The sequence below is a fragment of the Pyrgilauda ruficollis genome, unplaced genomic scaffold (genome assembly GCF_017590135.1).
Source record: "Pyrgilauda ruficollis isolate IOZ18807 unplaced genomic scaffold, ASM1759013v1 scaffold161, whole genome shotgun sequence".
Classification (NCBI taxonomy): Eukaryota; Metazoa; Chordata; class Aves; order Passeriformes; family Passeridae; genus Pyrgilauda; species Pyrgilauda ruficollis.
The window spans coordinates 416,399-428,809 of NW_024514876.1; the positions used below are offsets into that span (position 1 = coordinate 416,399).

The 12,411-nt window shown below is 59.3% G+C and overlaps 4 protein-coding genes across 7 annotated transcripts; 1 reads left to right on the forward strand and 3 right to left on the reverse strand.

Moving 5' to 3' along the window:
• IFI35 (interferon induced protein 35) lies at window positions 1-3,293 on the reverse strand. 2 transcript variants are annotated; one of them, XM_041463067.1, is made up of 9 exons: window positions 3,201-3,293; window positions 2,766-2,840; window positions 2,358-2,510; window positions 1,920-2,027; window positions 1,479-1,623; window positions 1,130-1,260; window positions 776-965; window positions 419-525; window positions 1-297 (listed from the first exon to the last, which is right to left on the reverse strand). In XM_041463067.1, exons 3-9 carry the CDS (start codon window positions 2,466-2,468, stop codon window positions 106-108), a joined length of 984 nt encoding a protein of 327 aa, XP_041319001.1. In that variant the 5' UTR covers window positions 2,469-2,510; window positions 2,766-2,840; window positions 3,201-3,293; the 3' UTR covers window positions 1-105. The 2 variants fall into 2 exon arrangements, with proteins under 2 accessions (XP_041319001.1, XP_041319000.1); XM_041463066.1 differs by lacking the exon at window positions 3,201-3,293 and adding an exon at window positions 2,909-3,071.
• A 528-nt stretch (window positions 3,294-3,821) lies between these two features.
• Window positions 3,822-5,930, reverse strand: RPL27 (ribosomal protein L27). Of its 2 annotated transcripts, XM_041463089.1 has the most exons (5): window positions 5,780-5,930; window positions 5,598-5,680; window positions 5,277-5,446; window positions 4,618-4,728; window positions 3,822-3,912 (listed from the first exon to the last, which is right to left on the reverse strand). In XM_041463089.1, exons 2-5 carry the CDS (start codon window positions 5,676-5,678, stop codon window positions 3,864-3,866), a joined length of 411 nt encoding a protein of 136 aa, XP_041319023.1. In that variant the 5' UTR covers window positions 5,679-5,680; window positions 5,780-5,930; the 3' UTR covers window positions 3,822-3,863. The 2 variants fall into 2 exon arrangements, with proteins under 2 accessions (XP_041319023.1, XP_041319024.1); XM_041463090.1 differs by lacking the exon at window positions 5,780-5,930 and having other exon boundaries at window positions 5,598-5,681.
• Window positions 5,931-6,148: 218 nt separating this feature from the next.
• RUNDC1 (RUN domain containing 1) lies at window positions 6,149-10,061 on the reverse strand. Its single transcript, XM_041463056.1, has 5 exons — window positions 9,686-10,061; window positions 8,982-9,140; window positions 8,516-8,714; window positions 8,158-8,247; window positions 6,149-7,624 (listed from the first exon to the last, which is right to left on the reverse strand). Exons 1-5 carry the CDS (start codon window positions 10,013-10,015, stop codon window positions 6,759-6,761), a joined length of 1,644 nt encoding a protein of 547 aa, XP_041318990.1. The 5' UTR covers window positions 10,016-10,061; the 3' UTR covers window positions 6,149-6,758.
• A 145-nt stretch (window positions 10,062-10,206) lies between these two features.
• PTGES3L (prostaglandin E synthase 3 like) lies at window positions 10,207-12,381 on the forward strand. Of its 2 annotated transcripts, none has more exons than XM_041463087.1 (7): window positions 10,207-10,275; window positions 10,634-10,747; window positions 10,872-10,938; window positions 11,222-11,320; window positions 11,688-11,777; window positions 11,851-11,923; window positions 12,153-12,381. In XM_041463087.1, exons 1-6 carry the CDS (start codon window positions 10,268-10,270, stop codon window positions 11,914-11,916), a joined length of 444 nt encoding a protein of 147 aa, XP_041319021.1. In that variant the 5' UTR covers window positions 10,207-10,267; the 3' UTR covers window positions 11,917-11,923; window positions 12,153-12,381. The 2 variants fall into 2 exon arrangements, with proteins under 2 accessions (XP_041319021.1, XP_041319022.1); XM_041463088.1 differs by having other exon boundaries at window positions 11,870-11,923.
• Window positions 12,382-12,411: the final 30 nt, after the last annotated feature.

Genomic DNA, 12,411 nt, shown 5'->3' on the forward strand with positions numbered 1-12,411 from the left:
TGCTCCCAACAGATACTTTAATTTCCCCCGTGCCCGCGGGTCAACGGATGCACGGAGCGCCTCAGCTGACGGGGCTGGCCAGGACTAGCCCGTAGCTGGGCAGGACTAGCCCGTGTCCTCCACGAACACGGCCACCCCTGTCCGCCCCGCTGGGACGTAGGCGAGGACATCCACCTCCCCGCCGCCGCGGCTGGCCTTCTGGAAGTGGATCTCCAGGGCGTCTCTCATGGACTCCACACTCAGCACATCGGGGATGCCCAGGAGCAGGACGGTCCTGGGGCAGCGGGAGGGCTGGAGCTGGGCAGAGCAGGGGGTGAGCAGCACAGCAGCGCTGGGAGAGGGGCTTCAGGAGCCCCCCAACCTGTGCTGCCTCCACCCAGGCTGGTAGGTGCTGCTTGCACAGGGTTCCTGCCCTTACCTGCAGGTTAGAGATGTCTCCACTCATGCATGGTGATATTTTGATTTTGTATTTCCCTTTCCCAATGGGCACCTGGGTATGTCCTCTTTCAATTAGCGGCTCTGCCACTGCATATGGAGAGAAAAGCCCTGAGCTGCCCAGGTAAGCTCCAGGAGAGGTTCTGTCCCTGGCATAGGCACCAAGGCTGACACTGCCCAGCTCAGCCAGCAGTTTTGGGGGAGGCAGGACAGCCTGGGGCTCACTGTATCTTCCCTGTTCCCCAAACACAGCTTCATCTGCTCTCAGGAGATTTCCCTCCAGAGCAGGCTGGGCTGTTCCACCCTTGCCAGCCACCCAGGCTCAGCACACCTCACACACCTCCATCCTGTGTGAAGGTCAGCACCACCTGGTGAGAGTCCTCCAGGAACTCCCTGCTCTCCACCTCACTGCCCCCGTTCTTTGTCTTGCTGAAGAAGAGCTCCAGCTTGTCCAGCAGTGCCTCCTTGGAGATGTCCAGGCTGGGCAAGTCAGACACAAGGATGCTCCTGCTGCTCTGAGACAGCCTGATCTGTGGGTGGCACCAGCCAGTCAGTGCCAGGGCAGGACTGGCCCCAGAGCTCAGGGGAGCAGTGCTGTGTGTGGCTGGTAGCAGAGCCCTGGTCGAGGCAGGCTCAGACAGGGGAAGCAGCGTGCCCAGGACACCCCCTTGGCATGGGGACCCAGGGGCCCTACCTCCAGGGCAGATGGCAGCAGGATGTCCATTGGCACTGCCCGCACTCGCGCTCTGCACTGGTCGAGCTCCTCCAGCTCCCCACAGCTCAGCTCCACCGTGTGCTCCCTCATCTCTATGATCCTCTGGGCCACTGCAGGCAGGGAGAGCCCCCGGCACAGGGGAGTGACTGCCCACTCCCAGAGCTTTCCAGGACAGGACACGGCACGGCAAAGGTGTTGGGGAGGGGGCACAGCCCCACACAAGGCAGGGAGAGGGGCAGTGCTAAACTCTGGCACAGGGAGGGGACAGAGGGCAGGCCCAAAAATGATCGAGGACACCTGGCCAGAGCAGTGCTCTTCTCACACTTACCCTCTGCCTCCTCAAAGGTGATGAGAGCTGAGCCCCCTGGCAGAGGGCAGTGGATCAGTGGGGTGAGCATCAGCTTGTTCATGTCCTCCTTGTTTGCTGTGAGTCCCTTAAAGATCATTTTCTTTTCTGGCAAGGCAGACAGTATCTAGGTACAAGTACAAACAGCACCTGAAGGAGACTGGACCCTGCACAGGGCATGTCCCTGCCAATCCATTGACTAGAAATAAACTCATGGCTCAAATAAACTGCTGGAGAACCTCAGCAGAGTTTCTCCCAGTGTCTGGCTGTGCCTGGAATCCCAAAGCCATGACCAGAGCTCCTGACCCTGGCAGAGGAGCTGTTCCAGTCATCACACAGTGCCCAGCTGCATTCACCTGCAGCTTCTCCAGCCAGACTTGTGCCTTTGCCAGCAGACCCAAGTGCCCACACAGACTCTGTTACCATCACAGGATCGTTCCAGAGGACCTTCTTCTTCAATTCTTCCAGTTTATTTTTCAGAACATGCTTCTCCTGCCTCAGTCTGTTGTTCTCTTCCTTTATTGCAGAAATCTGGAAGGAAAGAAGGAAAGAAAGAGTGGGAAGTAGGGAACACCAGGACACAAGGGGCTGCAGTACACTTCTGTTTTGAGCACAGCTGTGTTCTTGGGCACACAGCTCCAGCCCATTCTCCTGCTCTTGACTGCCTGCAGCTCTGCCCTGGTTCCTCTCCTTTGAGGACAGCCCTGCCATTGCTGTAGCACTGCCTCACTTCCTGGCACAGGCCTTGTATTTCCCATAAAACCTCCACTGGATCCTAAGCAAGTGATCTCAGAGCAGTGACCTGCATCATGCAGCCCCTGCCACCCTTCCAAACCAAAGACACATCCACTGAACACTGACCTGGTGGACTCTTTCTTCATCTCCATTTAAAGGCAGTTGTTGCTCTAAAATTTTATGAAGTTCTCCTTTCTTCAGCCCTTGTGTCCTTTGCTGTGCAACTTCCTTGGCCATTTGTAGCTTCACACAGTCTTTCTCCAGAACATTGTAAAGCTCCTGTGAGAAGCACCATCAGACAGCAAGACCCTGACGACATTTGAGTCACCCCCACCAGCCACCCAGCCCCGGCACAGGCTGTGCCCGTGGGAATGAGCCTGGGCTCTAGAACAGGCTCTCCTCTCCATGGGATTGCTCCTCTCTGCCGTCTCTGACTCGTAGTCCTACAGAAGAGACTGGGGCCAGGGCCGAGCGGGCGGAACCCGGACAGCCAGGGCGCGGCCGGCCAACCCCCTCGGGAGCAGCCGGACCCACCTTGCACCGCTCGATCTCCTGCCGGAGCTGCTCGGGGCTCTTCAGGATGTCGTCCTGCAGCCGGACGAAGGATTCCTAAAGACAGGAGAGGTCTCAGCCGCGCTGCGCCGCCCCCCGCCCGCCGGTCCCTGGCTCTTCCTCACCTCCTCCGAGTCCATCCCCGCGGCGCTGGCGGCAGCACGGCCCGGAGCCCCGGTCCCGCGGGGAGCCCTGCCTGCCGGGACCGCTCTCCCTGCTCCGTCCGTGCTACCGGGGACCCCGTGTCTGCTCTCGCCTTTCGCTTTCGTTTTCGCAAACTCGCCCCGCCCCGGCCCGTCCGAGCGCAGCCCCGACCGCGGCCCGAGGGCGGCGGAAAGCCGGGCCCGCCCAGCCCTGCCCGGTACCTCACGATTCCCCATCCCCGCCTCGCCTGCCTCGCCTTCCCTGAGCACCCACCTGGCCTGCCAGGAATGCACCAGCTACTAAATATAGGAATAAACTCTTCCGAACGAGCTAGATACTAGAGAAACAAAGTCTTCCTGCCTCAGTCTTGGATTTACAAGCAGACGCAGCCCCCGCTCCCCGCGTGGCCAGCAACCAGCACCGCCCCGTTTGGGAAGCTGAAATCCACAGATATTAAATACAAAAACAAACTCTTCCTGCCTCAATCTTGGATTTACAAGCAGACCCAGCCCCACTCCCCGCGTGGCCAGCAACCAGCACCGCCCCGTTTGGGAAGCTGAAATCCAACACCCACAGGCCAGTCAACACTCAGCCTTAACCTGGAATCACACATTTGCCTTCCCTCTCTCACCCTTTTTTTTTCAGAGGGATCACCCAAGTTTTGGGAATAAGAGATTTCCCCTGTGGCAAGATCCAGCAGCCTGCAGCTGCAGAAGGAAGCGCAGCCCTGGCCACACCTGGAGCAGTGCCAGAGGTGACACCTGCACAAGGCTCCACAAACGTACTGATGCTCACCTGGACTGCAATGGCTCCCTCCCCAGCTCTTAGAGACACAGAGCAAGCATGACCACACCACAAAGGCCACTGTTTGTTTGTTAAATAACAAAAAATACATGGTTTTTAATAAACATTTATTGATGCAACCTTGTTACACCTTTAGAATCGCAGCTTCTGGAAGAACCACTTATTCTTGCCAGTTTTGTACCTGAAAGAGAACACACAGATTAAAGGATGGGTATTAGCAGGTAACAGCAACAAACCTGTAGCTGAGCTGTCCCAGACAGACAGAATGTAGCACCTAATTCACCCAGAGGTAATTCACCTGTTCTCTACGGCCTGAGCTACAACTAAACCCACTTTAAATATTGAAATTGCAAGGGAAGCAAGAGCCAGGGTCCAAATTTCTCATGAAAGACACCAGCACTGTGACAGTTTCCACCCCAACGGGTACAAGCACAGGACACAGCCATCCCGCTGGACACCTCGTGTGGCAGGGGGAGATGCCCTTGGAGAACAGCTCAGGGGCTGCCTGAGACACTGTGTCCCACTGAGGCCACACAGCTCCTTCCTCTGAAGGAGCTTCTGAACAGAAAACCATAAAGAAAGAGCAGAAACCCAAGCACTCCCACACAAAGGTCAGCACAGCCCTGGCCCACCCAGCCCAGTGATAAGAGAGAGGATGAATGGGCAGCATCTTGTCAGATCATCCTGTGGCACCTGAAAGCCCCACAGGTGCTGGCATGATGGTGCACACACACACTGGTGAAAGGAACACACTCAACAAACATGCATGCAAAGAAGCTGGGGTGGAAGTGACAACTCAGAAACACACAGACTGCAGCACAGTGACACCGACCCCTCACACCAGTAACAGCACAAACACCACTGAAGAGACGAACTCCCAACTCACCTCTCCTCAAATTTCACCTTGGCTTCACGTCTTGCTTTGCGTTTCAGAGCGGGATCCCTGAACACGTCCTTATTGACCACTGTCTTGTCCAGGGGAATATCCACAGAATACCTGGGAGAGAGCAGAACAGTTCAAAAGGGGCATGGCACCTGGCACAGGGCTGAAAACCAAGCAGAACCAGGATCAGTCAACACTCATTCTAGTGTCCAGACAAGGAGTTACAGCTCATAAATCTCCTCAGCTCAGGAATCACCAAACCACCAAAGCAGTCTCAGTTCAGCCTATAAAGAGAACAGCCATACCCTTTCTGAGGGATATGCAGCTCTGTCCCATGTGGTGCCTGGGAGCTGCTCTGAGAGCCCTGAGGCACAGTAAGAAATGGCTCTGCCAGCTCCAGACCCTCGCAGCTGTCAAACTGCCCACCTCGTGACACCCCCTGAGCAAAGGGAAGATCAGTGTGGCTGAAATAAGAGCCAGCTGCCTCATCCCAAAAGCCCATTAATATTTCCACTCAGCCTCAGACCCCAACTCCATTTGTGCAGAGCCTGAGCCTCACATTCACTCAGCCACAGCATTAACAGTTTGGTAACTCTCGGTGCTCAGTCGAGAACACAAGAACCACGAAAGCAGCCAAGACCCCTGCCGCCAGCAGCACTCACCGGGTGGGCATCAGGTGGTTGTAGTTGTAAACCTTCACGAAGGACTTGATCTTGGACCTTTTAGCGATCTTTTTCTTGCCCATGGCAGCAGTCACCTTACGTGGGTAGCGGTCGATGCCGGCCACCAAGGCGTGGCTGTACGGCCGGTCCGAGGTGCCATCGTCGATGTTCTGAAACACACAGGCCGCGGCGGCGATGGCACCGAGGAGCCGCGGCCCCGGAGGACCCGCGCCCGTGCCGCCCCCCCGGCTCCCGCTCGCCCCGGCAGGACAGCGCGGACCCGCGCTCGCCCCGGCCCCGCCGGCCCAGCCCCACGCTCACCTTCACGATGACGGCCTTCCGCCCCGAGTAGCGGCCGGCCAGCACCAGCACCACCTTCCCCGGCTTCATGAACTTCCCCATCTCTGCGGACACAGCAGCCGGCAGTCAGACCGTGCCCGCCACCCTCGCCCCGGCCGCCACTCCCGCGGATGGCGGCGGATCCCGCTGCCGCCCGCACTCACCGAGGCTCCGCTGCGATGGCGCTGGGCCGGAAGGCAAAGGGAATGCTGCGCCCGGCTTTTACCCAGACAGCCTGCGTCACTTCCGCCGCGCAGCCGGGAGCTGCTGCCGGCACCGGGCGGCGGTGCCGTGTCCGCCTCAGCCACCGCTGTCCGGGCACGGCCGTGCCGGTGTCCGCTTCCCCCGTTCCCCCACTCCAGCGGTGCCGGTGTCCGCTTCCCCCGTTCCCCCACTCCAGCGGTGCGGCGTCCGCCTCAGCCACCCCCGCCCCGGCGGTGCCGGGTGTCCGCCTCGCCCGCCCCCTCCCCGGGCACGGCACAGCCCCGGTAACGGACAGAGCACACGGGACGGCGGCGGGCTCGGCCCACAGGTAGTACAGCGGTATTTAATATATCCCGCGGGACACCGGGCTGCACTGACCCCCCAAAAAAGCCCGGAACAAGGAGCTGGGTCCGTTGGACGAAGCGCCCCGGCAGCCCAAGGGACACAGACTGCAGAGCCGCTGGAGGAGCCCCCGGGCACCTCCGGCACGGCCCTCCCCTTCTCCTACCGGGGGAGGCCAAGTCCCCTGTGACTGGGCAGCCCCCACACCTGCCAGCTCCCTCCTCCACGAGGGATCGTGTGTGTGCAAGGTGTAGAGCGGAGACTGTGATAAATAACCACAAAGGAGCTCAGCTGCACATCCCACGGGCCTTCCCCCACCTGCAGGCCCCGTGGCCAGGCCTCTGCCCCCCACCCCCAAACACTGGGCAGGGCAGTTTGGCCTGAGAGCAGCAGGGAGTGGGCAGGGCGAGGTGCTGCCGCCCAGCCTGTGGCCTCCAGCCGCTCTGCATCAGACAACACACTGCCAACATCACAACACCCTAAGATTTTCCTAAAAGCAAATACCAAAGAGACAAACTTGGTCTTACAAAAGCCAGGCTTCTTGAGCCCAGCAGCTGCCTACTAGTGGAAAAATGGATGAACGACAATAAAAACACATCAAAACGCATCTTTGATGTTTTTCAGCTGCCGAACAGCCAGGTCAACCGGGAGGTTGAACTTCAAGTTGCTCAGGCGGCTGAGGAGGGTGAGCGCGCTTTCGAAGCCGGTGTTGGCCATGTAGCTCCAGGGCTGGTAGTGAGACTGAACCAGAGCTCCAGACTTGCAGATGAGGTTGAGCCACGAGACCAGGCGCTGCTCGTTCAGCGCCATGCACACCAGAGCCTTCAGCTCCGAGTCCGCGCTGCGCTTGAAGGGGCCGTGCTCCGTGAGCACCGTGTGGATGGCTGCCAGCAGGCTCTGCTTGGGGGTAGCCACCACTGCTCCTGTCACAGGCAAGGCGAAGGACTGGGACAGCTTGCGAGCCGGGGATTCCACGAAGGCTCGTCCGTTCTTAGCGTTGTAATACTTGACAAAGAGCTCCCAGGGGTGCATGGTCTGCGGCGAGGGAGTGAAGGCGGGAATCAAGCACGCGATGGGGGCCAACACCAGGCTCATGCCTGGGGAAGAGGCGTAGAGCCCGTGGGCCAGCAGGTCCCGCAGGGCCACCGTCAGCTCCCTGCGCACAGCCAGAGTCAGCTCGTCTCTGCCTCCCAGGGGAACGTCCTGCAGCTCAGAGGAACAGATAACGTGCTCTGCCTGCTGGTGTTTCAGGGCTAGCTGCCTCACCCGCTCCACCGACAACTCCAGTTTCTCTATTAAGGGGGAGAAGTCCTGGTTGTCTTGGTTCTTCTGCCAGAGGGTGCGAGGGATCTGACCCGTGGCACAGCCAAACTGGCTGACAGCAAAGATCTGCAGCACGGCCAGCACGCGGCGCATGAGCTGCAGGCCCGTTTCTTGCATCCTTCTGGCATCTTCTGGGTTCACTGACCAGGTTAGAAAAGAGAAAAACATAATCTCATTAGGGAGCCAACAACTCTGCTTGTTCATACACACAAAGGGAGTGCAAATATCTGGAAATCCCTTCAGGTTAGCATACTGAGTAGCAGCAGATGCCTCGTGCTATATTATTATCTTTCCAGCAGGTTCAAGGGATAAGTAGGGAGGTCTCAAACTCTAAAGAACACTGGATCCCTCCCAGCTCCCTGTACCTGCTCTCAGAGCTCAGAGCCTGAAGAGCATGAATTAGTGTGTGTTTTGCACCAAGTATCAGCAGTCTCTTCCTGACCCCCATTGAGGACTGAGCCCACCTTCCATGCAACATGCTCAGGCTCTGTGACTACTCTGGGGATCCCATGGAAGGAGAGTAAAGGAACAGGACACAGGCCTTCAGCAGAGAGAATACCAAAGCACAGAAACCAGCTGCCAGGAAAAAGCACACAGTGACTGGCTCCTGCTCATCAGAGCTCCAGGAAGGAGCTGGAGCTTTGCTGACAGTGCTGAGCCCAGCAGTGCCCACCTCTGTTCCCAGACGGTCGGGTGCTGGGTTTGTAGGAGCCTCCACAGTCACAGTGGCCATCTTCTGCCTTGCCAGAGCTTCCAACTTCATCTGCAAAAAGGATTTCACATCATTATTTCACATTTGTGAATTTCAGCTGCGTATCCCAAGTATCAAGGTCAACATTCCTCAGACCCCTATAGACCTCTTTTGTCACTCTATCAGTACTTTTCCTCACCATCAGTTTAGAGAGATTTGTACTCTCCTGTGACCCAGAAGCTGTTCCTCCATCTCCTGACATCTGTGACTTTCTTCCTCATGACTACGTCAGGGAATTACAAAGGAATTCAGTCTGCTCATTCAAAAACTCATCACTGACCCTGAATGAAGTTGATGAACATTTCGAGGTCCCTTATCTGGGTCTTCAGCTGTTCCACCAGCTGCTCCTTCACCCTGGCTGGGTTCACAATCTGTGCTATGGCAGCATCCACCCTCTGCCGCAGCTCCTCGGGAGAGAGTGTTGCAAAATCTTCACTCAAATCCATGTCCAGCTTCTTTATCAATTCATTTATAATCATCTGCAAAACACAAGTGAGCAGTGCAATTTCACCACGAGGCACTGCTGCCCAGGAGCTTCCAGTACTCCTTTCCCAGAGGTTCCCTCAGAAACTGGATACCTTTACTGCACAGAAATAATTGCAAAAGACACATGACACGTTCACACATACAGACAAACTCCTGATACTCTATAGCTGCTGGTGAGAAATACAGACTGATGAGTGCCTGCAGTATGTAGGACACTCAGAAGGGCTAGGAAATACAGCAGGAGGATTTGTGAGCCTTACCCGTTGCCTTTCCATAACCACAGACTGTGGTAGAGAATCATAGCTGCCCTCTTGGTAAGCAAAGGTCTCTAGGTCATCCAGCTGTGTCTTGAGCTGCAGGATCAGCTCTCTCTGCTTCTCCTTCTGGACCTCAATTTGCTCCTGCTTCTCTCGCTCACCCTGAAAAAAAGTTATCAGTAAATAAAATTGAAGGTTTATTGTCATACCCAAGCCACAGAGAACAGGATTATGACGTGAGGAGTATCTCCTGTAGCTCATCTACTTCACTAGTCAGCACTGCAAACCAGTCTGAGAGAGAAATGTGAGCACCAAGCAGAGGTACCAGCTACATCACCTCATCTCATAAGAGAGAGGTCTCTCCAGACCGTTTGCATCCATGTCCTGATCCACAAGGCCAGGGATCCAGGAAGAAAGAGGCCAAATAACACGTACATATCACAGATCCTCTGAGTCAGCCGTGCTGTACCAGGGCGTGGAGCGGTGACACACCACTCAGGGCTCTAGGGCACATCCCTGCGAGCTGGCTGCGAGTCACCAGGAGCCTGTGCAGATCTGGCGCTGAGCTCCGTGCAAACCCGAGCACCGCGGGCAGCGCAGCCGGGATCGCAGCCGCCGTTAATGGGCTTCAGGCGGGGTTAAGCCCACACACCGACCTCGGGGCTATGCCCGGTAAAGGCTCCCCTCAGCCCGGCGCGGGCACTCACCGGAGCGGCGCCCAGACCGTGGGGCAGCGGCGCGGGGCAGCCGCGGAAGGCGAAGTCCTCGAGGTCGCGGAGCAGGCGCTGCTGCTCGGCCGGGCCGGCCCGGGCCACCTGCCGCAGCCGGAACTGCACCTGAGCGAAGTGCGAGGCGAGCGCCAGCAGCGCCCCGTGCAGCCGGCGCCGCTCGGCCCGCAGCCGCGGCAGCGACTCCGGCGACTCTCCCCCGGTGGCCGCCGCCTCTTCGTCCTCCTCATCCTCATCTTCTTCTGCTGACACGGCGCCCACCGGCGCCCAGCGCTCGCCGGGGCCCAGCGAGCCGCCCTCCCCCTCCATAGCTGCCGCTACCGGCGCCGCGACGCCGCCGCCATCTTGGCGCTGCGGGGCGGGACCGGGCGGGGCCAGCGCGCCCCCTCGCTACCCAAGCTACAGAGAACAGGATTATGATGTGAGGAGTATCTCCTGAAGCTCATGTACTTCACTAGTCAGCACTGCAAACCAGTCTGAGAGAGAAAAGTGAGCCGGCCCGACCCGGCCCGGCCGCCGCGCCCCCGGCCCAAAATAGCGCGGGGCGGGGTCGGCACCGCCATGGCGAGGTGAGCACGACCGGACGGGACAGGCAGCGCACGGAACCCATGCACGGTGCCCGGCAGAGGCACTGCCCGACAGGAGCCTCCGACCTGGAGCAGTGGGGAGCGCCGCCGGGCCAGGCAGAGGGAGCGGACACGGGCCAGCCCGGCCAGGGGAGTGTGGGACGGCAGCGGGGAGAGTCCCGGGGTCAGTGTCCGCTACCCACCCCCGGTCGGCTCCCTCTGCCCGTCCCGGGGCTCGGCCCAGGCAGAGCCCGTGTCCGGGACCCCTGCCCCGTGCGGGCCCTGCTGAGCTCTGCTGGGCACCGGGAAATGCCCGCTGTGATGCCCGCTGGTGATGCCCGCTGCTCTGCTCTTCCCCAAGGCAACCCGCAAAGACACTGTGGTACGACCGGCCGCGGTACGTGTACCTGGAGTTCTGCGTCGAGGACAGCACGGACGTGAAGGTCGTCATCGAGGACCACCGGCTGGTGTTCAGGTGAGCTGCCGCTGCCCTGCCGGCCCTGCTCTGGGGGTGCTTCAGCGGAGCGGGAGGGCTCTGTGAGAGGAGAGCATGCACGGCCTCAGCTCTCTCCTAAGGCCGGTTGTTACAATGTTTGCAGTTGCAAAAATGCGGACGGTGTGGAGTTCTACAATGAGATCAACCTGTACGCCAGAGTCAACTCTAAGGTGAGGTTTCCCACCAACAAACTGTTCTCTGGCAGGCTGTCAGGCTCAGAGTCAGAGCCAGTCTGTGCAGTCTTGAGCAACACTGCTTAACACTGGATGCTGCCCATCCTGAGAGTGTCTGTGGGGTGAGCCTGAGAACCCCAACCCTGGGGCTGATACACTGCTGCCTTGAGCCAGAAACAACCTGGCTCTGTGCTTCTGTGACAGCCTGCACAGGGCTGAGCTTTAACCCTGTGCAGAGAGGAGCCTGGCAGACACTGAGGCACCCCTGATCTCTTGGCAGGACTCACGGGAGAAGCGCTCTGACCGCTCCATCACGTGCTTTATGAGGAAGTGGAAGGAGAAAGTGGCCTGGCCACGCATCACCAAGGAGAACATCAAGGTGTGTGTGGAGCCTGGTGCCTCAGTGCATGTGCTATCCCCACTCAGCACCTTGTGGCTCGTAGAAACCAACCTGCCCCCAGGACAGACACAGAGGCTTCCAGAGGGGATCCCAAGACAGAGCTCCCAAAAAGCCCTACCTGATAATCACCACTAGCCCACAGACTTCTGCCGTCCTGGAAGGCTGTGGCACCCCTTTTCCTTGACACACTCAGGATCATGACCAGTGCCTGCAGGCAAAGGGACACTGCTGCTTCCTGCCCCTGCCCAGTCTGACAAGGCCCCTTGCCTGTGCAGGAGCTGCCCCTGGGCTGCAGGTCCCTGTGGTGCTGCTCTCCCTGCTCAGAGGATGCTCTCTGTGCCCACAGCCAGCCTGGCTCTCCGTGGACTTTGACAACTGGCGAGATTGGGAAGGGGACGAGGAGGTGGAGAGAGCCATGGTGGAACAGTACGCAGAGGTGAGCTAGGCCACATCGTACGGGTGTGTGGCACGGGGGAACGCCGTGCATTCCCCGGCATTCGGGGATCCAGACGTTTGTTTCCCATCCAGATGCTGGAGAAGGTGACAGAAAAAGGCCCCCCGCCAGCCATGGATGACCTGGATGTAAGTACCACCTGCCAGCTGCTTCCTGATGCCCTGCCGAGCACAACCCAGCCTCAGCCTTCCGCCGGCTCCGGGGCACCGGCAGCACCCCCCGCTGCACCCCTCGGGCAGCCTGTCCCGGAGCCAGCATAGAAACGCTCCCCGGTACAACTGGCTGGTGCCACCCGCTGCCACCGGGGCTGGCCCGGTCTCGGCCCAGTCCGTGGCACATCGCTCCTCCCTCCCGCAGGATGACTGACGCCCAGGCCCCTGGGGACGCCGCGGCCGCAGGAGGCCAGCCGGTGCACCGGTAGCACGCACCGGGGAGCAGCGCGGGCAGGCTTCTCCGGGGAAGCGGAGCCGCCTCAGCTCGTGCGTCGCCGCGGGCAGCCCTCCCGACCCTGGGCGGCGGACGCGGTCCGGTCTCCCGTAGCCGGTCACCCTGGCGGGGCACGGGGCAATAAACGTGAACTGCCGCAGCCGTGTGCCATGCGCTCGGGCCGCCGCCG